This window comes from Oncorhynchus mykiss, chromosome 10 (genome assembly GCF_013265735.2).
Source record: "Oncorhynchus mykiss isolate Arlee chromosome 10, USDA_OmykA_1.1, whole genome shotgun sequence".
NCBI classification, from domain to species: Eukaryota; Metazoa; Chordata; class Actinopteri; order Salmoniformes; family Salmonidae; genus Oncorhynchus; species Oncorhynchus mykiss.
The window spans coordinates 57,448,153-57,475,047 of NC_048574.1; the positions used below are offsets into that span (position 1 = coordinate 57,448,153).

The 26,895-nt window shown below is 42.2% G+C and overlaps 3 protein-coding genes and 1 long non-coding RNA gene across 9 annotated transcripts in view; 3 read left to right on the forward strand and 1 right to left on the reverse strand.

Annotated features, from left to right (window-relative positions):
- The first annotated feature begins 774 nt into the window (after positions 1–774).
- LOC110534343 lies at positions 775–2,298 on the forward strand. Its single transcript, XR_002475107.2, has 4 exons — positions 775–855; positions 1,227–1,309; positions 1,419–1,521; positions 1,618–2,298. It is a non-coding gene; the product is annotated as an uncharacterized LOC110534343 (long non-coding RNA).
- A 145-nt stretch (positions 2,299–2,443) lies between these two features.
- On the forward strand, positions 2,444–5,860 carry LOC110533152 (C-type lectin domain family 4 member E-like). 2 transcript variants are annotated; one of them, XM_036933423.1, is made up of 6 exons: positions 2,447–2,756; positions 3,264–3,371; positions 3,513–3,629; positions 3,766–3,905; positions 4,730–4,839; positions 4,950–5,860. In XM_036933423.1, exons 1-6 carry the CDS (start codon positions 2,645–2,647, stop codon positions 5,110–5,112), a joined length of 750 nt encoding a protein of 249 aa, XP_036789318.1. In that variant the 5' UTR covers positions 2,447–2,644; the 3' UTR covers positions 5,113–5,860. The 2 variants fall into 2 exon arrangements, with proteins under 2 accessions (XP_036789317.1, XP_036789318.1); XM_036933422.1 differs by having other exon boundaries at positions 2,444–2,756; positions 3,264–3,629.
- Positions 5,861–8,802: 2,942 nt separating this feature from the next.
- On the forward strand, positions 8,803–10,895 carry LOC110534351 (ecto-ADP-ribosyltransferase 4). Of its 2 annotated transcripts, none has more exons than XM_021619157.2 (3): positions 8,803–9,337; positions 9,592–9,684; positions 10,077–10,895. In XM_021619157.2, the coding sequence occupies exons 2-3, from the start codon at positions 9,619–9,621 to the stop codon at positions 10,833–10,835; spliced, it is 825 nt and encodes a 274-aa protein (XP_021474832.2). In that variant the 5' UTR covers positions 8,803–9,337; positions 9,592–9,618; the 3' UTR covers positions 10,836–10,895. The 2 variants fall into 2 exon arrangements, with proteins under 2 accessions (XP_021474832.2, XP_021474831.2); XM_021619156.2 differs by having other exon boundaries at positions 8,808–9,337; positions 10,074–10,895.
- A 221-nt stretch (positions 10,896–11,116) lies between these two features.
- Positions 11,117–26,895, reverse strand: part of LOC110512386 (NLR family CARD domain-containing protein 3-like) — a 30,385-nt gene continuing 14,606 nt past the window's right edge. Inside the window, exons 2-8 of one of the 4 annotated variants that reach the window (XM_036933427.1) lie at positions 20,842–21,156; positions 20,351–20,632; positions 20,109–20,229; positions 19,582–19,652; positions 16,077–18,582; positions 13,285–13,472; positions 11,117–13,007 (exon numbers count right to left, since the gene is read on the reverse strand). In XM_036933427.1, coding sequence (XP_036789322.1) covers positions 11,152–13,007; positions 13,285–13,363 — 1,935 coding nt within the window. In that variant the 5' untranslated portion in view covers positions 13,364–13,472; positions 16,077–18,582; positions 19,582–19,652; ... (1 more) ...; positions 20,351–20,632; positions 20,842–21,156 and the 3' untranslated portion in view covers positions 11,117–11,151. Of the gene's footprint in view, positions 13,011–13,284; positions 14,315–16,076; positions 18,583–19,581; positions 19,653–20,108; positions 20,230–20,350; positions 20,633–20,841; positions 21,157–26,895 lie in introns of those variants that run through there. The other 3 variants (XM_036933424.1, XM_036933425.1, XM_036933426.1) reach the window with 3 other exon arrangements.

Below are 26,895 nucleotides of genomic sequence, written 5' to 3' on the forward strand. Positions count from 1 at the left end.
GACCCCGCGGTTCATTGGTCCGTTCCGTATTTCTCGGGTCATTAATCCTGTCGCAGTTCGACTTCTTCTTCCGCGATACCTTCGTCGCGTCCACCCGGTCTTCCATGTCTCCTGCATCAAGCCCGTCCTTCGCGCCCCCGCTCGTCTTCCCCCCCCCCCCCCATCCTTGTCGAGGGCGCACCCATCTACAGGGTCCGTAGAATTTTGGACATGCGTCCTCGGGGCCGTGGTCACCAGTACCTCGTAGATTGGGAGGGGTACGGTCCTGAGGAGAGGAGTTGGGTTCCCTCTCGGGACGTGCTGGACCGTGCGCTGATCGAGGATTTCCTCCGTTGCCGCCAGGTTTCCTCCTCGAGTGCGCCAGGAGGCGCTCGGTGAGTGGGGGGGTACTGTCATGTACTGTCATGTTGTGTCTTGTCTCTGTCCTTTCCCTTCACCCTGTCTCCCTCTGCTGGTCGTTGTTAGGTTACCTTTTCTCCCCCTCTTTCCCCCAGCTGTGCCTTGTCTCCTCCTAACCACCTCGTCACCCCTTTTCCCACCTGTTCCCTTTTTCCCTCTGATTAGTCCCCTATATCTCTCTCTGTTTTTGTTCCTGTCCTTGTCGGATTCTTGTTTGTTGTGTTTCATGCCTGAACCAGACTGTCGTCATGTTTGCTGTAACCTTGTCTTGTCCTGTCGGAATCTGCCGGTCCGTCTGAGCCTACCTATGTTTGGTAATTAAAGAAGCTCTGTTTAAGTTAATTCGCTTTTGGGTCCTCATTCACGCACCGTAACATAATCAGTCTCTCACAGTCACAGACTAGTCACCACATCTTCAGAAAGTAGTGGAGAGGCTGGCCACTCACCATAAATAAGGTACTAACTTTAACGTGTGTGTGTCTGTCTGTCTGTCTGAGTGTATGTATGTGCAGTGCTTGACTTAGACTGAAATCGGTAACGGTACTCATTTTGGGTGCTGGTACTGTAGGTGCAGGGGCTCCACAGTGTGCAAGGCTGTCATCAAGGCAAAGGATGGCTACTTTGAAGAAGCGAAAATATAAAATGTATTTTGATTTGTTTAACACTTTTTTGGTTACTACATTATTCCACATGTGTTATTCCCTAGTTGTGATGTCTTCACCATTATTCTACAATGTAGAAAATAGTAAAAATAAAGAAAAACCCTGGAATGAGTAGGTGTGTCCAAACTTTGGACTGGTACTGTAGTTGTTATTACCTTTCAACAGAGAGTAAAACTTGGACTGAGAGCAGAGCAGACTGTTTAAGGGGAGGAGCAGACCTGGTGATCATAAACAGCAGAGAGGAACAGGTGAGAGGGCGGAGGAGCAGAAAGAAAGGGGGAAATAACGAATGAGAGAGAGAGAGCGAGAGAGACAGACAGACAGACAGACTAAAGATACCAACTATGTTATTTTCAGGTGTTTCTAAACAAAATGGAAAAAGATGTGCACTTCTGGATTGGACTGACTCAGAGATGGAAGGGTTCTGGAAATGGGTGGATGGAACAACATCACCAACAGCGTGAGTAATATTGACTTCTTGTCGTTTTTTTTTGAAGCGTATTGTTTCTTGAACTAATATCATGTTGATATCATTTTCTGCTGAACTGGTTCTTAGGTTCTGGAGAAGAGGAGAGCCAAATAATGCTGATGGGGAGGAGGATTGTGTGGTTTTCAACAGGTTCATTAATCTGTCTTGGGACTGGGAAATGATTCAGTCATGGAACGACCAGCCTTGCTCAGTGAGTACTCAATGGGTATGTGAGAGCAGTGTCATAACAAATCCATCCACAACAGGAGAATAATATCTGAATTCCCTTTTGAGTTAGCAATTGTATTATTAGTCAGCAATTGTATTGTTAAAGATTATTGTTGAAGTGTAATTTAAATCTATTATAACATTAGTTATGATTTGTAATGATTGTTCTTATGATTAGTAATGATTGTTCTTATGATTAGTAATGATTGTTCTTATGATTAGTAATGATCGTAGCTATGATTTGTAATGATTTACTTCATATAATTGCTTTTTAAGAACCATAGTATTATGAATGTGAAACTCCAACCTGAAAGCTAATGTAGTGAATTGACATGCAGGGTCAAATCTAATCTAATCATCTAACAGTGAACTGTGAACAAGGCAAGTGCCATGCTTCAATGTGTTCAATTTGTGGATAACATTAAAGACATATTCTGAACGCTAACAGAACAGAAATGTTTGAATTGTATTGTACATTACAGGCATAATTCCTCTGTCTATGTGATACATATTATAAATTATTTTAAACCAAAGTGAAAATACAACTTTTATTGTATTTTATTCCACATTGAATATTGTTGTGTTTCTTTATATGGATGTTGGGGAACAGAACTCTCATCTCTCTCTCTCTCTCTCTCTCCCTGCCTCTGTTTCTGTCTCTCTCTCAGACACACACACACACACACACACACACACACACACACACACACACACACACACACACACACACACACACACACACACACACACACACACACACACACACACACACTTATTTCACCTCATTGCAATTTGGACTGTAAGGACATTCAGAGCATCGATGAGACAGACAGCAGACAAAGACAGAAACTATACACACAGTACCAGTTATCATCATCATTAAGATATGGAGATAGAAGAGGACATCTATGCCAATGTTGAGGAGATCCGTGTGAAAGACTGTAATGATCTGGCTGCAGGTTACGAGACTTTACACCAGAGTCCACAGGCTGGAACAAGTAAGTGTGTTTAAAGACAATAATGACTGAGAAGTACACTGCAAACTAAAGGTATTTAAATACATCTGAGTGAGAATGAAAGTCCCAGATCCCGAAACCTCTCGTCATTTAAATCAGTATGATAAATGGTCACCCATGTTATGCAACAAGGTCATCTCCATTCAGCTGGGGATCAACAACAATAGCAGATGTGTTCAGTGGGCCTAAGGGGCAAAGCAGCTTTAAAGAAGTTCTCTGGTTACAACGTCAATATAAAGAGGTTTATTATCATCATTAATGAGAAACCGTGTGGCAATTCGTGGAAAGGTTCCTAATTTTTAGAGGGACTTGTTTCAAGCATTGTTTAAAAAAAAAAAAATCTATATAATTTGGAAGGAAGTGATAGTAGAGGAGGACAGAAACATCTTTGATTTCTGGTTGAAGACCACAAGACTCAGTTCCTCTTGGTGTAACAGCGTTGGTTTGTGAGGTGCATGTAACCAACCGCGTGTTTCTCTACACCTGCAGGACTGAAGCATGTGAATCAGAACTCTCAGCCTTGGAGGATGGCTACAGTTTCCCTGGGACTGCTGTGTGTTGTCTTACTGATCACAGTCACAAGCCTCTCTGTGCACTGTGAGTGTTCAACTCGCATGTGTACCTGCGTGTGCATTGATGCGCGTGTTTGTGAATGCGTGCGCATGTGTGTGCAAGAACGAGCGAGCCGGGGAAAAAAAACGGTTGTTGGTGTGTGCTCTCTTCTCTTTTCAATCACAGATGATGAACAGTACCACAGACTGTCCAGACTCCAGACTTCATACAACAACCTGACTGAGGAGAAACTCCGGCTGCAGAGGTCAGTTTCAGAGCAGGAGAAGAAGATATCAGAGCTTGGTAAGTATGATGTTGTAAGAATGGGAATGCAGGGGATGATATAGTGATGAATAGCAATTGTTCTGTGTTATATTATTGTAGTATATAATAATTGGTCTGTATAGCTGAATTAGGTGATTTCATTCTCTATCTATAGGACCCTGTCCTGATGGCTGGAGGAGACACAGATGTAGCTGTTATTACTTCTCTAATAACAGTAAAACTTGGAGTGAGAGCAGACAAGACTGCAGAGAGAGAGGAGCAGATCTGTTGATCATAAACAGCAGAGAGGAACAGGTGTGTATGTGGATACATGAGAGAGCGAGAGAGAGAGATAGAGCGAGAGAAAGAGAGAGAGAGAGAGAGAGAGAGAGCGAGAGAAAGAGTGAGAGAGAAAGAGAGAGAGAAACAGAGAGAGATAGAGAGAGAAAAGGAGCGAGAGAGAAAGAGAGAGAGAGAGAAAGAGAGAGAAAGAGAGAGAAAGAGAGTGAGAGAGAAAGAGTGAGAGAAAGTGAGAGTGAGAAAGAAAGAGAGAGCGAGAGATAGAGAGAGAGCAAGAGCGAGAGAGAAAGAGAGAGAGAGAGATAGAGAGAGAGCAAGAGCGATAGAGAGAGAAAGAGAGAGAACAAGAGCGAGAGAGAAAGAGAGAGAGAGAGAAAGAGAGAGAGAGAGAGAAAGAGAGAGAACAAGAGGGAGAGAGAAAGAGAGAGAGAGAGAAAGAGAGAGATAGAGAGAGAACAAGAGAGAGATAGACAGAGAACAAGAGCGAGAGAGAAAGAGAGAGAGAGAGAAAGAGAGAGAGAGAAAGAGAGAGAAAGAGAGTGAGAAAGAAAGAGCGAGAGAAAGTGAGAGTGAGACAGAAAGAGAGAGCGAGAGATAGAGAGAGAGCAAGAGCAAGAGCGAGAGAGAGCAAGAGCGATAGAGAGAGAGAGAAAGAGAGAGAGAGAGAGAGAGAGAAAGAGAGAGAGAGAAAGAGAGAGAACAAGAGCGAGAGAGAAAGAGAGAGAGAGAGAGAGAGAGAGAGAGAGAGAGAGAGAGAGAGAGAAAGAGAGAGAGAGAGAGAGAGAAAGAGAGAGAAAGAGAGAGAGAGAGACTAAACGTATTGCTTTTCTTGTATGCAGCATTTTCTAAACACATTGGGGGGTAAAATGCATTTCTGGATTGGTCTGACTGACTCAGAGCAGGAAGGGATCTGGAAATGGGTGGATGGAACAACATCAACCACAACACAGTGAGTGAAAAGCAGATTAACATATCAATTACCATGGAGCAGGCTGAGTAACCAATAAGCACTTGTTCTTCTTCCTGGGTTGACTGTTCACTGAACTGGTTGGTTCTTAGGTTCTGGAGAGAAGGAGAGCCAAATAATGCCCAGGGGGGTGAGAACTGTGCAGTCTTCAACAGCTTCAGAGATACCCTGGGAATTATACAATCATGGAATGACCAGCCTTGCTCATTGCTTATCCATTGGGTATGCAACTACACACCTAACGTGTCCTCCTAATAAGCCTACACGACGTGATGGCATCTGCCCACAGGAGAATATCTGAATTCCATTGTAAAAAAAAAAAACGTAGCATCTCCTACAAGTTGATGCTGACAAGTCCTGTCAGGAAAACAAATGACCCATAACACATGTAAAAAAAAAAAGTCCCGCTAATTGGCTAACGATTAAAATGAAAGCTAACATTGAATCTACGTCAGACGTTAATTCTTCAAGTCGGCTGTTTTGGCATATGTTTCAGATCATCTGAATTCCCTTTTGAATTTGCAATAGATTGTTTAGATTTTTTTCCGACACAAAGGTTAATGTCTCCTGCATTTCATTAGTAGCACAAATTGTAGAGAAAATTCAAATGAATCTTGACATAACATTCCAGTTAACTATGACTAATATGCGCCCTCTACTGACTAGAAAGGCATATAGAAGGTCAAAGTGCAGAGCATCACAGTAGTAGGTAGGATTACTTCAGATTGCTTAAGAGAAATGATTGTGTTGTAATATGAGAATGCAACTAAATTGGAAGCTGACGCGACTTGTAGGTTCAGTCATAATCTATCCACCCAACAGTGGCTTCCACTGTGAACAAGACAGCTGCTTTAAACTGATCATTTCTTTGTCAGATGGAATGATTTTTACAAATAAACATTTTAGAAGCTAAGAGATTAGCCATCTTTTAATTTATTGTATTGTGCAAACTGACAATAGAAGTATTAATCATGTGACTTTTGTTCATATGCTTTTTTCCCCCAGAAATCTGTGTTGTCATAATAACATGCACTCATAGTCAAGATGTCTAATATAATAATGTCACTTAATCAAATGACATATTCTATCAATAGCTATTTTTACATTTTTTATTTCACCTTTATTTAACCAGGTAGGCAAGTTGAGAACAAGTTCTCATTTACAATTGCGACCTGGCCAAGATAAAGCAAAGCAGTTCGACACATACAACGACACAGAGTTACACATGGAGTAAAACAAACATACAGTCAATAATACAGTAGAAAAATAAGTCTATATACAATGTGAGCAAGTGAGGTGAGATAAGGGAGGTAAAGGCAAAAAAAGGCCATGGTGGCGAAGTAAATACAATATAGTAATTAAAACACTGGAATGGTTGATTTGCAGTGGAAGAATGTGCAAAGTAGAGAAATAAATAATGGGGTGCAAAGGAGCAAAATAAATAAATAAATACAGTAGGGGAAGAGGTCGTTTTTTGGGCTAAATTATGGATGGACTATGTACAGGTGCAGTAATCTGTGACCTGCTCTGACAGCTGGTGCTTAAAGCTAGTGAGGGAGATAAGTGTTTCCAGTTTCAGAGATTTTGTAGTTCGTTCCAGTCATTGGCAGCAGAGAACTGGAAGGAGAGGCGGCCAAAGGAAGAATTGATTTTGGGGCGGACCAGAGAGATATACCTGCTGGAGCGTGTGCTACAGGTGGGTGCTGCTATGGTGACCAGCAAGCTGAGATAAGGGGGGACTTTACCTAGCAGGGTCTTGTAGATGACCTGGAGCCGGTGGGTTTAGCGACGAGTATGAAGCAAACTATAATTAAGTGAAACAGAGCTTTGTGCTTTAGCAAGGCAAACATGGGACCAATTCAATTCCTCTGGTAACCGTGGGATAGTCAACTCATGTGATTGGAAGAGATTGTGTGCACACTGTACTGTACAGGTGTAGGTGTTGATTCAGGCCAGCGACCTATCCACTGACCATTCTTGACCATTTTCCTTACGGATCCCAGGCTTGAGCCCCTCCATTTGTGTGGCTATTCTGAATCAAATCTACAAATTGTCCAGTATTTTACTCACCTCAATTAAACAAAATACAACTATGTTTATTTACATGGATATTGGGGGAAAGAAACCTCTCTCTCTCATACATAGAGTGCATACACACGTTTTTCACCTCATTTCAATTGGAACTGTGGACTGAATTCATTCTCAGAGCATCAGTGAGACAGGAGACAAAGAGGGAGAGAGAGACAAAGACCATAGAACTACAGCGTATACATTACACACCAGTTGTTATCATTGAGATACGGAGATAGAAGAGGGCGTCTATGCCAATGTGGAGGAGATCAGTGTGAAAGGCTGCGATGATCTGGCTGCTGGTCATGAGACTTTACACCAGAGTCCACAGGCTGGAACAAGTAAGTGTGTTTACAGATTCTGAAACAGACCTTTGTTTATTTATTAAGTTTACTTTGCGGGACAAAAACATGCGCCTGAGAGGTACTGAGAAATGATGAGTCACATCAGATTAAGCTGAGACCTATTTTCCATCTGTAGTCCCCGGGCAGGTGAACATCTAATCATGGAAATATTCCATGCAAAACAGACAACCTAAATGCATCAGACATTATAAAAAACAGCCATGGGGACATAGGGACATTTATCAACACAGACGTCAACACATTGCACTGAGAAAAGGAAACACATGGCTGTTGGATATAAATGGAAATAAATGTGTAGTCAAATGAAAGATGTACTACATACAGAGGAGGGGACATGGAGACATGTTGCTGACACTAACACACTGCTAATACTAAAGACATGTATAATATTATCAGCTGTTATATGTATGTATGAAACGCTGCCATGTTTTACAAATCAATCAGAGTCACGTTCAAGATCATCATACGTTGTCGTTCCACGTAGTAATGACACATTTCACACGAAACAAATTCCTTTTGAATTGGGAACCAAATTATTTCCTGGAAATGGTAGTAGAGGAGGACAGAATTGCTGTTACTGTCTGTCTGTGTGTGGTTGAAGGCCACAGCATCAGTTCCTCTTGGTATCAGAGCAGCATTGGTTTATGAGGGAGAAACTGGTCAGCTGGAAAGACTAAGATAGATACGGTGAGACCAAGTCAGGTGTATATTATGTTTGTTTCTCGACACCTGCAGGGCTGAAACTTGGGAATCAGAACTGTCAGCCTTACAGACTGGCATCAGTTTCTCTGGGACTGCTGTGTGTTCTCTTGCTGACCGGTCATAAGACACACATTCTTATCGGCAGACTCAACAGCCTTGGTCTCTCAAATGACTGCCTCGTCTGGTTCACCAACTATTTCTCAGACAGAGTTCAGTGTGTCAAATCGGAGGGCCTGTTGTCCAGACCTCTGGCAGTCTCTATGATGGTGCCACAGGTTTCAATTCTATGGCCGACTCTCTTCTCTGTATATATCAATGATGTCGCTCTTGCTGCTGGTGAGTCTCTGATCCACCTCTAAGCAGACGACACCATTCTGTATACTTCTGGCCCTTCTTTGGACACTGCGTTAACTAACCTACATGTGAGAGCACAGCGAACATGTCATAATGTACGATAACATCCTTTCACGATACAAACATAGAAAGTGATGTCCTTTAGAGTTAGCAATAGCTTTAGCCTAGATTCATGACTAAAATCTAATTTGAATAATAACATAATAATCGACATCAGTACATTTAATTATGGTTTCATTGATTTAAAAGAATGGCAATTAGTAGTGTATTTAAAAAAAATATTATAGCTAATGTAGTATCAACAAGTTAAACAGTAATTATGTTAATGTCAGATGTGATAATATTACACACATACACTGAGTGTACAAAACATTAAGAACACCTGCTCTTTCCATGACTTAGACTGACCAGGAGAATCCAGGTGAAAGCTATAATCCCTTATTGATGTCACCTGTTAAATCCATTTCAATCAGTGTCGATGAAGTGGAGGAGACGGGTTAAAAAATGATTTTTAAGACTTGAGATATGGATTGTACATGTGTGCAACGCTGCCTGGTTTTTCTTGCGTTCGAGCATTATTGTATCCAGCATTCTGAAAATGAATGCATTTATTGTTAATTAGCTCCTGCAATTTTTTTGGGGGGGCTGCATATATACGTATTTGTAAGTCTGTCACCACATCAAACACACTCACGATTTCAAAAGTTATACTAATAAGTTATGGAAAGTACACTATTAGTACACTTTATTTCTGGCCTTTGGGAAACAACCTCACATGGATTGGGAGAGAGTGAGTGTGGGTGATATTGGCCAATTCATGTGTGGGCGTTAAGGGTCAGTGCACGCTGGGTCAAACAGTAGTTGAATCTCAATAGTTTCCTTTCCTTAATCTGAATTAATGTGGGTAAAAAACAGAACTGCTTAACAGGATAGACCTCAAGTGTCAGCTAAAAGTATCTGGGACTGGACAAAGAGAGGACAGAGATCCGGTAAGGACACACACTTGCTGGCACTCACACACACACCATAATAATCAGAAAACACAATATTTTTCAATGATCTGTTTTAAAGTTAATTTGAAAGTCATTGAATTATATACACATTAGTTTGTGTTTCAACTCCACATTAGATGATCAACTTCAGGTTCTAGCAGTTATGACTGACTAACCAAGATTCATCCGTCATGTTGTTTCATTGTAAAGTTACCAGTATTAGGAAATTAGTGATTATTTTCTATCAACAGGTTGTTTTGCTGTCAACCTGCATTACTATGAAATACTTGGCAGGAGTCCTGTTGCTCTTGGCAACAATGTTCACTACAGTCAACAGTGCAGAGGTGGGGGACCCCAGTTTTATTTTATTTATTTAACTAGGCAAGTCAGTTAAGAACAAATTCTTATTGACAATAACGGCCTAGGAACGGTGGGTTAACTGCCTTGTTCAGGAGCAGAACGACATATTTTTACCTTATATAGCTGTCCTAAGTAGTGCCAGAATTATTGTAATGCTGTATAGCTGTCCTCAGCAGTGCCAGAATGATTGTAATGCTGTATAGCTGTCCTCAGTAGTGCCAGAATGCTTCTAACACTGTATAGCTGTCCTCAGTAGTGCCAGAATGATTGTAATGCTGTATAGCTGTCCTCAGCAGTGCCAGAATGATTGTAATGCTGTATAGCTGTCCTCAGCAGTGCCAGAATGATTGTAATGCTGTATAGCTGTCCTCAGCAGTGCCAGTGTCGGTGTGATGAGGAGCGGTTGAACACGGAACTGAGCTCGGTGGATGACCGCTACCCGACGTGCAGGGAAGAGATGATGGGGAACATCACCGAAGGTGACCTGCTGACCAGGGAACGCCAGGCCAGCCCTTCTTTTTCCACCGCCTGGTCGCAAGCTGAACGCTGCAATGTGACGGTGGCGAACCTCACCGACCTCCATGTCACAGCGCTGACCCTCTACACAAACACATACAACCGCACCTTCCCTTTGATCTTTGACGTGGAAGCTAGATCTATGGGCCCCGACGCCAATGTTTACCGCCAGTACTTCCTGTTCAAGTCCCTCCACTTCCTGCTGACCGATGCCCTGCGGCTCCTGATAGGGCGGGAGGAGGCGGAGGCAGAGGCGGAGCAGGATGGGAAGGGCTGCCTGCTGGTGTATGCTAACAGCAGGCGTGGGGACAACTTGCGAGGGGAGGTGGGGGATCATGTGCGCACTGGGCACTTTGTCCTAGCATCCACGCGGCGGTACAGCTCCAGCTTTGACCTGACCATCCGGACGTGCCACGGGCACCTGCTGCCCCGCTCGCACTCACGTCACTGCCGCTCTTCTTCAGGTCTCAATGTGCTGGTGCCACCCTACGAGCTGTTCAGGGTGGTGGCGGTAAAGAAGGTACCTAACAAATGGAGAGGGGCTCTGACATGGCACTTCTACCTGGAGTCTATTGGCACTATGACCAAACTCAACTGCGCTATGACTTCTGCCATGTGAACGGCAAGTCAGTTTGTACAAAGCTTTAAGCAAATAAAGTTTGTTTGTTTGAAGAATCGATTAATTGATTGATTTTAAGATTTTTCAGTGGACACTACTACCCACTACTCAGATCCATAAACATGGATTGCAATCATCACTTTTTCTCTCGACAAAAAAAACACCACTCAAACCTACCTTCCTAATGTAACTAACTATACATCTCTCTAACCTTGAAATTCCTCAACAGTCTCTGCAGTGGCAATTTAGTAGATGTGGCAGTACAATCTGTGGCGATGTCTCCCTAGTAGACCATTCATACAGCAATGATGTCTTTCTAGTAGACCTGCCAGTGTCTGTCCCCCAGTACAGTCTGCATCCTCCAAAAGCCCCACATGCTCATTCGGTGCATCCAACTCAAACGTTCCATCTCCCTAAACACTTCCCTCTCCATCTCCCTGCCTGCCCAAAGCATGTCTGCCAGCTCCCAGCATTGGTCGGGCTCCAGCAGGAACCCCCACCGGGACTCGGAGGTCAGGTAGCGTCGGACCTCCCTGCCCAGCGAGGTGTCCCCTAGCTCCCGCAGACTGCGGAAAAGCGCCAGTGTGGTCTGAGGGTAAGGCTCAGACTTGATCGCCTGCTTAATGTATTCCGCTGTGATCTCTGTGATCACCTTAGAGCCTGTGACCTTTAAACCTTTCCCTAGACATGCTAGATCTAAGAGAGTCTGGTTGGGTGTTGTTGAGAGGCCAAGGATGAAGCAGAGGAAGAGGTCATAAGTTCCGTGCGTGTTCCGTAAAACCCTGTCCACGGAGCATCTGTGGAGGTCTAAAAGGGTTGCTCTCCTGAACGTCCCTTTCAATCGATCAAAGAGTGTAGTAGGTTGGAGTAGTAGGTTTCTCCTTTTATTTGTGTAGGTGAGAAACACGTGCAGGGCAGCTAGGTAGTCTTGAATGCCTGTGTACTCAAAGCGGTACATTTCCTCCAGGTACATCTCACACCCTGTGAAGAGCGGCCTACACAACCTGTGGAATGTGGAACTTTTAGAGACGTCGATTCCGCATTCCTTCACATCGCTCTCACTGAATATGAGGCTTCCTCTTTCCTGTTGTAGAAAAGCCAGCTTCCCAAGCTTACGAACGACCTCTCTGATTGATTCTGAGTGTTCACCATTTCGATCGTTCTTCAAACCAATCCGAACAAGCAAAAAGTGAGTGTACAGTTGCGTCAGAGTGTCTATCTCGACACACTCTCCCGCTTCAGTGTTTTCTAAAATGGCCGCCAACATCTCACAGCACCACGGTGTTTGGCACAGGACGCAGAGGTTCCGTGATGACTCTAGGGCAATAGCTTTCATGACTAGGGCGATAGCTTTGTGCACAAGACTCTGATCGCCAAACCTCTTTCTAAAGAACTCCCTCTTCTGGGTGTCGTCGAAGCCCCGTATCTCCGTCAAGCACTGTTGTTGGGGGAGGAAGTCAATGGGGATGAAATTGGCAGCCGCAGGCCTGGTGATCACCCAGACGTAGGCGGAGGGAAGAAGCAGCTGACACCAGATGAGGTTCGCTAGGAGGATGGGCAAAGGCATCTCCTTATTGATGTCAGACTCTACTGATATGCTTTCAAAGTCCAGGGGAAGGTTAAATTGGTCCAAACCGTCCAAGATGAATACCACCTTAGACCGACTCAGATCCAGCCCGGGGTTCTCGCTCTCCGATGTCATGGACGAATGGAAGAGGCTGATGAGGCCACTCAGACTGAAGCTCCGTCCTATCAGCCAATTGAGTTCACTGAAGGGAAAGACAAACAAGAAGTCGACATCCTGATTGGCTCTGTCCTCGGCCCAGTTCAAAACAAACTTCTGGACACTCTCTGTCTTTCCTGAGCCTGCGGGTCCCTTCGTCAGGACGGTTTTTACTTGAGGGCGATCCGGAGATAGCGGTGGTTTCAAGATATCGTCAAGCTTGATCGTTACTTCCTCATTAGCAGTGGGCATATCTGATGGTGGTCTTACGGGTCGCGTGGCAGCATGCCTGTCGTTGTGCCATTGGACGTTGCCCTCGGTGATGAGGAGTTCAACGTAGGAGTGTGTGAGGGAGTGGCTCCGCACCTCTTGTCCTGCCGGGGTTCCATCACACAATGACGTGTATCTCCCTCTCAGCTCTGATTGGAGCCTCTCTCTGACTCCTCCTACTGCTGGGACACACACACACACACACACAGTGAGAGATAGAGAGACACAGGGAATTCAGATTAGATTGTTTAGGAATTTTTGCAGGTGTACAATTATATATGCATGCCTACAAGAGAGAAACATTCTGAATGAAACTAAATATATTATTTTCTCCAGTGAACTTAGCTCTAAATGTTGTGTGCACAGTGTGATGAGCTACAGAAGAAATGTCAATAGGAAGTAGATTCAGTATATAATTCCAGGCATATGAAAATCATGAAGAGATAAATTACTTACACTTGCTCCTCTGAGTAACGGCTGTACGTTCTCCCTCGGTGTGTGGCAAGGTCACCCCCTGTTGGCCAGAATCCTCCATCGCAGTCTGAGCCAGGCTGACGTCACAATCTGTGGGGTTGGACTGGGGTACACTTGTGATTTCCTCCCGGAAGAGATTCACAGCAGGGTTGGGCTCAATTCAGCATGCTCTTGAATACAGGGTGGGAGTCATGTTTTGGCTGTTAAATGTACTAAAATGAGAACACAATAGCAATGTCAACTTTCAAATGGTACCTCAAAAGATGTTTGGAGGGTCACATCAGAGAATGCTGACCCGAATGGGAATATCAGTTAAATTAAATGATACTGCCAATCTTCCATAGGAAACAGGGTTGGGCTCAATTCAGAATTGAATTGAGAATGTCTGATAAATTCCAATTAAATTATTGCATTTTAATTCCAATCGAAGTAGTAAACAGGATATGGAATTGAATTAAAGGAAATAGAATTGAACTCGGTGAAATAAAAATGCCTCTTCTATTCTATATTCTGTCCACAAAAATAAGCCCACGAAGTGAGAATATTTTGTATTGAGGTCAATGAGGGTGTCGAATTTGGTCAACAAAAATGTAATTGCTAATTTGCTACGTGAGACTTATTTGATTGAACAGAAATGTTGTAATGGTTAGGTTGTTATGAATGCACATAAGTGGACACGTGGCATTTTGGCAACTTAAAAAAAAAAGACTTTAACTGAGTTGTGCCTGTTGTCATAGAGATAGATAGAGGAGTCATCATTGATATAACCTGTTTTAGCATGGACATTGCCATTGAGGGCTTCAACCACTTTAAAGTAGTCAACTGGGTGAGGATTCCTATGAGATGGAAGCAATCAAGCCAATGAAGAAGAAGGAAACAGACTACTTTAAAATAGAGACAGCATTAGTGTTGCTGCCCATGCGGTTACAGATGCTATAATGGCACAGATACAAAGATGCTCCCGAGTGGCGCAGCAGTCTAAGGCACTGCATCTCAGTGGAAGAGGAGTTACTACAGGCCCTGGTTTGATTCCAGGCGGTATCACATCTGGCTGTGGTTGGGAATCCCATAGGGTGGTGCACAATTGGCTCAGCGTCGTCCGGGTTTGGCCGGGATAGGCCGTCATTGTTAATAAGAATTTGTTCTTAACTGTCTCGCCTTGTTAAATAAAGGTTAAATAAAATAATTAAAATATTTGAATGAGAATTGCCGATAAAGGCAGATTCAGTGGAATGCGACGCAGCCCGTGCAAATAAACTGAAAGTCTCTACCGTAAACACAAGAGGGGCTTTTCTCAAATGACAGTGGACGAGAGTACGCTTGAATGTAATAACAATGAATCTAGCTAGATGTTCAAGACATTTTATACATAAAAGGATAAGTAGCATATCGTGTTTAAATGTTTTCATGGTTTTCTCCTTCAAGAAAACAACAGCTGATTCAAATGGGGTGTGGCAGATTTCAAAACTCTTTAGAGAACTGGTAGGATTCTCTTGTGCATCCTCGCCAAAAGGAGGATATCAAGGAGGGGAGGACCATGTTCCGTTTGCCTACTAACGAATTGAGACTCCACTTGACCACATCGGTTTTCCGGGTCACGGAGGAAATACTTTTTACCAAATTATTAGTCAAGGGTTTTATTTAATAAAACGTGGTGACGTCACCAACGTCGGGCCTCTGTTAGTTCCTCATGGATTCACGTTTCACAGCAGCCACACCTCTCTACTGCATTGCACACAGTCAAATTAGCCTCAAGGTTGCCTTGTTAAATCTTGTTCATTCTCGAACATTAAATACCATGACTGTTTACTCATGACACAACATACTTTGGTGATATCGTTATCAACCTACCGCAGATCCCTTCAAAATAAATGTGAATGCAGGGTGTGCTGTTAGTTTGCTAACACTCTTAAGAGAGACTGGTAGAATAGCTAGCATAGCTAGCCATCGTTAGCATTCACTGGTTGAAATTTAAATAGCTTTTGAGTGTAATAGAGTGGACTATTACATGAATATATGTCATATGTCCAATCCAAAACACATATTTTGACCAATGGGGAAAATAGTATGTTAATTGTGTAGATACTCCTCTAAGAAAACCAATGGTCCAAACCCATGTTTGGAATGAAAATGAATGAAAGCGGTAAAACATCGGGAAAATAGCACTGTGTCAGCTTGGGCTGAATGCTGTGAGAGAATTAGGCTAATTGACAGGCTCACTGTTGACCTCATTATTTTTCTTCTCGAATCTGGAGGACATAAAAACATGTCATGTAGTATTTTCATATTTTATTATACTGTACGTCTTTTATACAAAAATTCCTGTTATTTTTCGAATATTTCTCACAATCAATTTCGCAGAGGACCAACACAAAACCCTGAAAACTTACTGCGAGAAAGCACTACCGCTCTGTCAACAGAGTTCGGTGTTTAAATCCAATTTTTCTTTATATAATGTTAATTATATGTTAGAGAAAGACCCCCACTGAACGACTCAGAACATGAATAATCATATTTGACTTGGTCAAATGTATATTATAACATAAGGAAGTTACATTTCATTACAAAAGCGCGTTTTCATCAATTTAGAGTGGGCGGACGGGAGCTATAATCAGTTATAACGGGAGCTATAATCCAGTGTCGGTATTGCTTGAAATCACACATGGATTGCTTCCGTACCCCACGGGCTTCCGTCCATGATTTCAGTTCAAAACGTAACTTCATGGAGTTATGCTATAGATCAGGAATCAAATTAAAAGTGTGAAGGTACTCACCACGTTGCCCATGCTGATACAGACTGAAAACAAATGTGTGTTTTTTATAGCTCTAAATCCAGCGGTGTAAACTCGCAATTTGTAAAGGAGGAACCACTGTAGGAAGGTTACTCATTTCCTGTAACGAAACATTGGAGTTGAACAAATTACAATATTGCGCAATCTGAATTTCGTGTTATATTACATAACGTTTCTATTTGTATTTATTCCAGGTCCATATTAAATACTCTTCCTGGGATCCAATCACGATTACGCAATTACATACACAATAAAACAGTACATAACAACATATTATTATACTCTACCACAACATATAAATAATACAAACACAAGAATACAGTAATATTACAATATTAAAATAAAGATAAATAACATAAATACACAGAATGATAAATGAGGCTCTCATGTTTTGCTACGAAATAGCATTGACATGGCATATTTGACAAATGTTTTAATTTTTACTCACAATAATGTTATAATAATGGCACATTGGCACAAAAATGCGTGACTACAGTCTAAAGCACAGAAATGTTGTTAGAGAACATATTGGTTCCACATGATTTAAGATACACTTACACAATTTACAGTACACTGTCTCAGAGCGAAATACTGCATTGTGTACAGTATACAGTATGCTGAAGTATAAAGACATTCAACCACTAGATGGGAGAAAAGGATTGGAAGAAAAGGCCAACGTTTTCTCAAAACAAAGTTGGAAATATTATAGGACTTAAATAAAAAGTTAGTAATTCACTGTTTACAGTCATAATTGTTTTTACATTTGAAATGTACAGCTGTCTGGTATGAAAGGTGACAGGACAAAAGGTCACACACTTAAACTCACTAAATAGAGAATCCACCAACCAATTACAGTTGTCTCTCCTATTTGACCCTAGAAGTAGGCTACATTAAAACTACAATCTGGAGTTGTGTTTCTGGAGAAATGTCTCTGGAGAAATGTTTCCACTGTCAAACTCATAGAAGCAGCTATGGATTCAAGGAATGACAGTTTACACAGGTATTCTGAAGCAATACATTATTTGTTTCAACAATTTAAATGACAACAAAAACATAAATGGGGAACGGAGTAATCTACCATCATATTTTGAGTTGTGCTAGAGTATGTAAAACATTAACATATTTCAAGCATGGGCATTGATGTATTGATGACTGTTAAACATCAGGAAATATACCCATTTTATGACTATAAATGAAATGTATGGGTAAGTCTTTGATTTGACATATTGAAGCTCAGTACAACATGTTAATTTTTTATCTGTTTGAATAAGTCAATAGATTATTTTAAAATAGTGAAAAGTGAATTACATATTTATATTCAGTCTCAGTAACTACTCTGAAATAGAGAAGTATAACAACGCCTACAGTGCAACAACTCACTATGGTATCAACAGATTTGGTATTTTCGGGTCACAGTAACCTGTGCTGGCACAGATATATACAAAGGCTGCAATAATGTAGGTGGAGCACAACATGCTCTGATAGAAGGAGAGTCTACAGAGTCTACAGAGTCTGCCGGAGGGAGTGATTGTATTGTTAAGGGAGGATGTGCTTCATAGATAGGGACAACCAATAAATGGTCCATCATAATAAACTAAACAAGCTAATTAAGAGCTACAATTTAGCCCAGACCTACATTTTGTGAATAGCGATAAGAAGAGGAACATGTCACTCAATATCAAATGGAAAATCAAGATCTGCCCCTCAGAAAGTTATTTTCAATACAACATACACGGTGAAAGGAAAACATTGTATCTATGGACCTTTTGTTTCTAAAGCAGCCTAACAGCCGTTGCTTCTAAGGAGCAGGTGGCTTTATCTCAAACGCCTGCTCTTTTTATATGATGTACACAGCTGCTATCCACTGGCAAGCTAAACAATGACCAGCAATAAAAAGATACAGGGGAGGCACCTACATTTAAACAATAGAACAGACAATACTGAAAATAAGCTTTGGCACAAAAGTAGCATAGCAAACACACTAGTGAATTGTATTAAAAGATATGTTCCATTTGTTTTAACTTATACATTGGGATTTGGGACAAAAGGCATTTAAAAAGACAGATTATCCTGATCATGCTAACAACTCAATGCATAGTTATTGAATTTGTCAGTATCAGTGGATGTAACCGAGGCCCCTATTTGACAGAAGGTCTGTGAGAATGACCTACAAAGGAAGCCTGAAATTATAATATCAGCACAACAGTTCCAGGGGATTTTTCTCCCATAACAACAGTGACTCTAAAAGGCTGTTAGAATGAATATTTTTTAACTTTAATTTTGTTTCAACGTCCTCTTTATGATATACTGTCCTCTACAGAATGTGAGTTATCATTTTGGCCTCCCATTGACTTCCTGTTTTTCTCCTTCATGCTGTGTCAACATCCTCGCTGGCAGCCATGCGATGCAGCAGGAGTGTATCATAAACTGATGTCAGAGTAGGGTTGTCTCTATGCGACTACAATTCTGGTATATCTGTTCGCTCCTCCTAGGCAGGGAGAAGGAAGTAGGGGAGGGAAGGACATAGAGGGACAGGGAAGAAGGGGCAGAGAGAGGAGAGATAAAAGGGGTGGAAAACAACAAAAATAAAAGAGGATTTTATGCTTCTTTATTATAAACTTTGTGCCAGAGGAAGGGAGGAAACAGGACACGTCTGATGCTCTCTTGTCTACTCTCATTGTTCTGCAGTAGGGAACTCAACAGTCAACACAACACATCTGGAACCTTTCCTAAAGGCATTGGAAGGAACCACTAAGCCTAACTTTAAAAGTCCACAGACTTTGCAAATACTGTAAAAGACTATATGAAGATCGAAGGCATTACTAAACAAATCAAATGTTATTTGTCACATGCACCGAATACAACAGGTGTAGTAGACCTTACAGTGAAATGCTTACTAACAAGCACTTAACCAACAATGCCGGTTTAAGAAAAACAAGTGTAAAAACATTGATACGTAAAAAATATAAGTAACAAATAATTAAAGAGCAGCAGTAAAATAACAATAGTGAGGCCATATACAGGGGGTACCAGTACAGAGTCAACGTGCGGGGGCACTGGTTAGTCGAGGTAATTGAGGTAATATGTACATGTAGGTAGAGTTAAAGAGACTATGCATAGAAAATAAACAGAGAGTAGCAGCTGTGTAAAAGTGTGTTGGGGGGGGGGGGGGTTATGCAAATTGTATGGGTAGCCATTTGATTAGCTGTTCAGAAGTCTCATGGCTTGGGGGTAGAAGCTGTTAAGTAGTCTTTTGGACCTAGAACTGGCACTCCAGTATGTGCTGTGTGGCTTCTCATTCTGCAACCCAACCATATCATATGAGCAAAACTGGTTCCAATGACATCAGGCCTGGTATCAAACTCAGGGGGTCTGTGAAACTCAATATCACATTAACCCACTGACACAGAGCTAAAGCCTACGGTTGTAGACATGAGGGCTGCTAAAGCTGCTGTATTGTCAATCAGCCTGTAGGTTTTTTACTAACCTGGTTATCTGTTCGTTTTTTAGGAGTTATCGTTGCATACTCAATGTCAACTTGCACTCTTTCAGATGAATCTGTGAAAACAAATAAAGGAAAGGAAATATGGGCCGAAGGTGAGGTGTGAATAACTGACAGAGGCATACAAACGATCAGCCCCCTGGACAGGTTCTGTAAACACTCAGGACTCATTTGTTACTATGCGTACTGTCTCTGAGGTGTCAGATAAGCCAAGCTATTCAAGTAATCATTATCAGAGAGAGAGAGAGAGCGTTTGTGTGTCTCTGTGTGTGTGTGTCTTCTGCTTTTTCAACATTTAGAGAACTTATCTGGGATAATGACACTGTTTGAGAACAGCAGAGGAAGTGTGAAAAATATGACACTTTATTTGACCTGCATCCTGTGTTCAAGCAAACATTTCCCTCCTTTTCCAAAAAAACTACCCTTGATTGTTAAAAAAAGAAGAAAAAAAAAGGAAGGCTAATCATGTTTTGACTCTGGGGAGTGACCTCACACCTCTAAAAGATAAATACCTGCCTTGTGAGTGTCCATTTCTACTCTTCTTTCGATAGATTGCAATTCCAACCAGCCCTGAGGCAACCAAGACGCATATTACAGCAAAAATAAGCATACCCCGTGTCCTCTCGCCACTGTCTGAAATAAAACACAAGGAAATTATTTTTGTAAAATATGTTTTGAATGAGCTCAAGTACACTTCACTTTCACTTGGTAGTTTTCTATTTTCTGGATGGAATTAATTCAAAATGTATCTTACCTGCATCATTAGCATGACCATGTTCACTGCAACATTTTGGGACAAGAACTGTCTCATTGCTGACAGGGTTGGAAGCCACACAGCTGTAGGTGGAGTTGTAGTTCTTTCCCTCTACCTCCAAGTGGAGAGAGAGATCAGTGATGAGATCAGGACTGCTGGTCTGGTTTAGTATTTCCTCTCCCCTGTACAATGTCAAGGTCACCTCTTTTTCATTGTCCACAGAACACACCACACTACAGGAGCTAATGTCACACTCTGTCACCTGAGGTTTGGAAACAACATCTGGAAGAAAAAATACGAATAAATTGAAATTGGAACCTATATTAAATGTGTTTGTGATATACAGAACACACACACACATACAGATACAAACACACACACACACACACACACACACACACACACACACACACACACACACACACACACACACACACACACACACACACACACACACACACACACACACACACACACACACACACACTTACTGTATACAGTGAGCTGAATTTTTGTTTTTTTCCCTTCATCTGTATTCTCCACAGTATAAACCCCAGCGTCGCCTATCTGAAGGTCTGACAGAGTGAAGTATCTTGTAACATTGTTCAAGTGGAGGCGGTTTTCAAATCTCTTCTCAAGGGTGATTTTGCCTCGTTTACCAGGGTACACATTTGCAATACTGCCAAGTTCTCCATAAAGTAAATTGCCAGACTTGATCACCCTCTCTTGAAAAGAGAAAGACTGTCCCACGATGCCTTTCACCTGCTGAATCTCAGACTGGACTGTTTTCTGGGAAGCATTGAGAACTGTGGAAAGAGAGACTCAATATCAACACAAGGACTGCAGTTGCACACTAAATCTCACAATACCTGGATATCATATGATCTGATGTCAGTCTGCACTGAATATGACAATGACACTGAATATGACAATGACATTCAATCATTAGTTAATTTTTGCTGCATGTTTGCAATGTAGTCGTCTGGAATGACACATCTGACTTGAGTATCAAGTCAGTCCTTTATTTATTTATTTATTTTTTACTTTTTCTCCCCAATTTTGTGGTATTCAATTGGTAGTTAGTGTCTTGTCTCATCGCCTCAACTCCCGTACGGACTCAGGAGAGCCGAAGGTCGAGAGCCGTGCGTCCCCCGAAACATGACTCAACCAAGCCACACTGCATCTTGACATAATGCCTGCTTAACCTGGAATCCAGCCACACCAATGTGTCGGAGCAATCACCTGGCGATTGCGGCAGCGTGCATGAACCTGGCCTGCCACAGGAGTCAGTAGAACGCGATGGGACAAGGACAACCCTGCCGGCCAAACCCTAACCTAACCCGGACGACATGGGTCTCCTGGTCGCGGCTGGCTGCGACAGAGCCTGGACTCGAACCAGGATCTCTAGTGGCACAGCTAGCAACTGCGATGCCGTGCCTTAGACCACTGCACCACTCAGGAGGCCCCATCCCAGTCCTTCTTAGATATTTACAGGCCTGTGATGGTTGGGGTCAGGAAATAATTGTTAGGACTAGTATTTGTATATTTTGTCAGAAATTAAGTTCACATGGAAATGCATTCTCTGAGTGAGGAAAGTTCTTCCCCAAATTAACTGTTGTTTTTTCGCCAAAATAAAAGTCAAGGACATTACTGTAAAAGCACATGACTTTACAGAGATATTTCATTACCACCCAACATACTTTTCCACTACAGCTTCTTAAACAGCCTAGATTGCATCCTTTGAATTTCAGGGTCAGAGGAACATTGCAGCATGATAGATGACTGTTGTAGGTGTTAGCCTACAGTATGTGTTATTTGTTGAAACAAGGTTTTGTGTTGACAATACAGAAACAGGGATGAGGGGCATGATGGTTGTCCTACTAGCAGTAGGAAAGAGGCAGGAATTCTGCACAAATGGACACTGTAGCCTGTAGAAAGTGTCTACAGCTGTAGCCTGTAGAAATGTTTCTGCTAAATTACTCAAATGTAATTATCTAGCTAGAAGTAATGTATATCAATAATCAGCGGTGGAAAAAGTATCAAATTGTCATACTTGAATAAAAGTAAAGTTACTATAATAAAAATTAAAAGTGAAAGTGAAAGTCACCCATTAAAATACTACTTGAGTAAAAGTGTAAAAGTATTTGGTTTAAAATCTACTTTAGTATCAAAAGTAAATGTAACTGCTAAATTATACTTAAGTATCAAAAGTAAAAGTATAAATCATTTCAAATTCCTTATATTAAACAAACCAGACCACACGATTTTCTTGTTGTTTTTTAAACATTTACGGATAGCCTGTGGCACACTCCAACACACAGACATCATTTACAAACAAAGCATTTATATTTAGTGAGTCTGCCAGATCAGAGGCAGTACGGATGACCAGTCATGTTCTCTTGATAAGTGTGTGAATTATTTTATTATTTTGTCCTGCTAAGCATTAAAAATGTAATGAGTACTTTTGGGTGTCAGGGAAAATGTATGGAGAAAAAAGTATTTTATTTTCTTTAGGAATGTAGTGGAGTAAAAGTAAAAGCTGTCAAAAATATAATTAGTAAAGTAAAGTACAGATACCCCAAAAACTCCTTAAGTAGTACTTTAAAATATTATTTACTTAAGTACTTCACAACACTGTCAATGATAGCACTTTTTAAATTAGGAAAATAAAAAAATGTATAACTGCAAAAGATTTGAAGGTTTTAGGCATAGCCACAGGAAGTAGTTTGGGGGTGGGCGGGCTGCGAATCTTTTCGTAGATGGGGGGGTGAGATGTTTTTTTTTTAGATGTAGATGGCTATATCGGTCCGCTAATACAGGCCCAGTTTTACTCCACTGCTATTGTGAAGGAAAAAATGAGTATGCCGCAGCATACTCAGCACCTCTACTTCCCACAACTATGGTTTTAGGTGTTGAGTAAGGTAGAACAAATGTTTCAGTGTCACATCCTCTGAGGAGACATAGTCTTAATGTAGGCAGCAGGTGGGCTCAATTAGGCCATTAGCTTAATAATCTGGTTCTTGGCTCATAGGCCTAACAACTTTTCAGTATTAGTTCTACAGGTGGATAGAAGAGAACTCATGCACACCCTACGAACATAATGTATTTGTCCTCCAATAGCGAACTGTATACATAGTCTATCTGAATATGTGACTGTGTCTCTGCTTGTGAACACAGAGTCATTTCCTTTCCCATCAGTCTGTCACATCGTGTGGTCCGCCTTCTTCTGTCACGTTAGTGGTTTGACCACACTGAGAAGCAGCCCCACGCAGTCTTCCCTGTGTACAGGAGTCCCATCTCACACACAGGCCTACGTGGGGAAATACGTTTCCGCTGCAATGAATACTTTTCACCGCAGCGAACAGAATAGTTCTCAGTAATGCTAAAGGTCAACCTGTGACTCCTATAATTATTTCAGTTGTCAGATCAATGTAGACCTGATAGGGGTGTTTGGATTTCTAAAAATGAAAGTGAAATGGGAACTGGGAAAAGGAAGGCTATTTTACATGGGTGGGTAAGGCCTAGGAGTGTAACTACAGTACTTTTGTACAACATTGTTTTCACATTCTCTAAGCAAAATAACTATGCTAATTGGTGATGAGACGAAGAACATTGTGGTGATAGCCTCCCTAATGTTGTATGTTCTTCAGCACAAGGAAGCTAGCCTCCAGCGTACATACTCCAGACACATGATAATAAAGTATGCAGACGGTATAAGCCTAATATCTTTATGTGTTTATGTCTCACCCACCCATACCAAAGTCCTGCTCATTTAGAATAAACATACTTCTCTGCATCGCCATAGTGATTGTAACAGAGGATCGACAACACACAGACAGCGACTTGTGATAAGAAAAACAATTGTAAAAAATGTTGGCAACGGTTGAGGGGCAATTTCTGCAGCTGGCTACTGTAACAGTAAAACTGTAATAACAAAGCATTGGCTAACAAGCTAACAGTTGTTTACGTGTTTCTATGGAGTTGCTAAGAGTTTCTAGCTACTGGGAAAGGGAGATACCTAGTCAGCTGTACAACTGAATGCATTCAACTGAAATATGTCTTCCGCATTTAACCCAACCCCTCTGAATTAGAGAAAGGTGCGGGGGGCTGCCATAATCAGTTCCCAGGGAACAATGCCTTGCTCAGGGGCAAAATGACAGATTTGTACATTGTCAGCTCAGGGATTCAATCCAGCAACCTTTCGGTTACTGGCCTAACGCTCTAACCACTACGCTACCTGCCTACTGGCTACCAGCCTACTGGCTAACAAAAAGGACAAAGGACAGGATAATACACAGGAAAACTAGTACCTAAACTTACACAAGCAAGAGAAAACAATTCAGACAGATAACAAGTGAGGTAGGCTTTGTTTTCATAAAAAAACATCTAGCTACATCTAGCCAAGTGCAAACCAGCTGTAACACATACTGCATCCAGCTGTAATAAACTAAGATGTATACATTTACAAACCCCAAACTCAGAAACCTTGCAATCCAATATGCAGAACCTATTGCCAGTGAAGCAGGGAGGAAAAAATAGAAACAAAGAGCACGCAGAGACCCAAAAAGCAGAATTTATACAACAAAAAAATACAAAGAAATCAAGGTGGATCGTCTCTTTTTCACTGAACGTCCAAATGCTTGGCATGCAGATATGCGCATGGCAATCAAACATCTTAAAATGTCTGGAAACAAGACCCCGAGACAATTGTATGTGGACACAATCCCCGAAATGCAATATCGATAATAACAGAACAGTAACGATCCAAGGCTCTGAGGCCAGTCTAGAGCTGTTTGAAGAAGAGTTCAACAAAAAACCTCTAGTGGACGATGAAGTAAAAACTGACATGTCTCCACTAACAGCGCCTACAAATCCCAAAACCTGGGCTTCAAAATAGGAGGCCCACAGTACATCACTCCCTCCCTCACCTGTAGCAGCTGTGTGCACAAAACAAAAATATATTATTCATGAAACAAATCCAGAACTGCCTCCCCTACTTGAAGTAGAGATGACTTAATTCAGGGAGAGCAAACAACAAGAATGTGACACTGTCCAGACGCTGATGGAAGAGTTGAGGCATTTCCAGGAGGAGAGCTGTGTTTCAATAGAACAGTTAAGACAGAAGTTGAGACAGAACACTTAACACGACACAGTGATGCCCTCCAAGAGGAGCTGTGTGTGGTAAAGGTGGAGCTGCAGCAGAGAGAGAGAGAGACATCGATTACCTCCGTCAGCGGCAAATGACTACGCCACCAACAGAGCAGCCCCATACGCCTGAGCACAGTGCATCCTTCAACCCATCTGCATCACATCCTGACAGTCTCTTAGGGTCCACCCTGACCTGCCAACCTCCCAGCCTGCCACATCCTACACTGCCTTGCCAACCTCCCAGCAGTCTGACCATATTCAGCCGGACACACCTCCAGAGGACAGGATCCAGTTCAACCTCCCAAAACTGCAGTTCTGATAGACTCTAATGGAAAGTATCTGATAAGATAGGAGACTATTTCCGAGACGCCATACATCTAAAAGATGTTGGCCCACTACTGAAAGTACACTTCAACTGCTCTATCAAGTCAAGCGGGAAACACCTGACATCCTTGTCATACATACTCGGACAAAGGACCTGAGCACAAAAGGAGAAAGAGTGGCTGAGGAAGTGAGAAAGGTGGCAGAGAAATCACACACCCTGTTCCCACGGACAAACATTATTATATCCATCCTTCTACCAAGGAAAGTTCTCCCATGGCAAATGATTCAAAATGTCAACAAAACAATCACCATGGACTGCTCCTCACTACGATTTGTCAGCATCTCTCACCACCACACCCTGATATGTGAGCACCTGTACGACCATGTACACCTGGACCATGAGGGAGTCAGAATCTTTGCCAAGGACCTGAAGGATGCCATGTTAGGCAAAGTTCCACAATTATACCAGCCCAGCAACAGAGTCCCCCCCCACCTCCCCACAATCCAAGTAGAAAGAGAAGGCCAATCTCATCTCAATTGAGCCAGACACAGACATCACCAGCACCTACCAACATGTCCGAGCCAAGCGGTGCCAGAACCAACACAGCTCAGCCCAGCGGTGCCAGAACCAGCCCAGCTCAACTCAACAGTGACGGACACAGCTCAGCTCAGCCCAACACAACCCATCACAGCACTGGACTGTACTCTAGGGGTAGGACAAATAGTGACCAACAGGAGGGTACACCAGACCATACATCAGCTTCATTGCCAGTCCACATATGCAGAGGCAGGCTCTGGTAAGAGATAGCAGCCCCAACTCTGCAACAGGAGCCAAGCCAAGGCCTCTGGTGGTTAGAGCATTGGGCCAGTAACTGAAAGGTTGCTGGATCGAATCCCCGAGCTGACAAGGTAAAAATCTGTTGTTCTGCCCCTGAGCAAGGCAGTTAACCCACTGTTCCCCGGGCGCCGAAGACGTGGATGTCGATTAAGGCAGCCACTCCAGTCCCCTGCAGCAGCTCCACTTCTTCGGCAGGAGCTTTATCCAGGTGGACTGAGCTCTGCCAACACTGCAC

Bases quoted from the DNA above. Each gene is read 5' to 3' on its own strand.
- LOC110534351 (XM_021619156.2), top strand. From the start codon at position 9,619: ATGAAATACTTGGCAGGAGTCCTGTTGCTCTTGGCAACAATGTTCACT. The intron at 9,685-10,073 runs GTGGGGGACCCC...AGCTGTCCTCAG, and splicing joins CTACAGTCAACAGTGCAGAG to CAGTGCCAGTGTCGGTGTGA.
- LOC110533152 (XM_036933422.1), top strand. From the start codon at position 2,645: ATGGAGATAGAAGAGGACATCTATGCCAATGTTGAGGAGATCCGTGTG. The intron at 3,630-3,765 runs GTAAGTATGATG...CTCTATCTATAG, and splicing joins GAAGAAGATATCAGAGCTTG to GACCCTGTCCTGATGGCTGG. The intron at 4,840-4,949 runs GTGAGTGAAAAG...GTTGGTTCTTAG, and splicing joins ACAACATCAACCACAACACA to GTTCTGGAGAGAAGGAGAGC.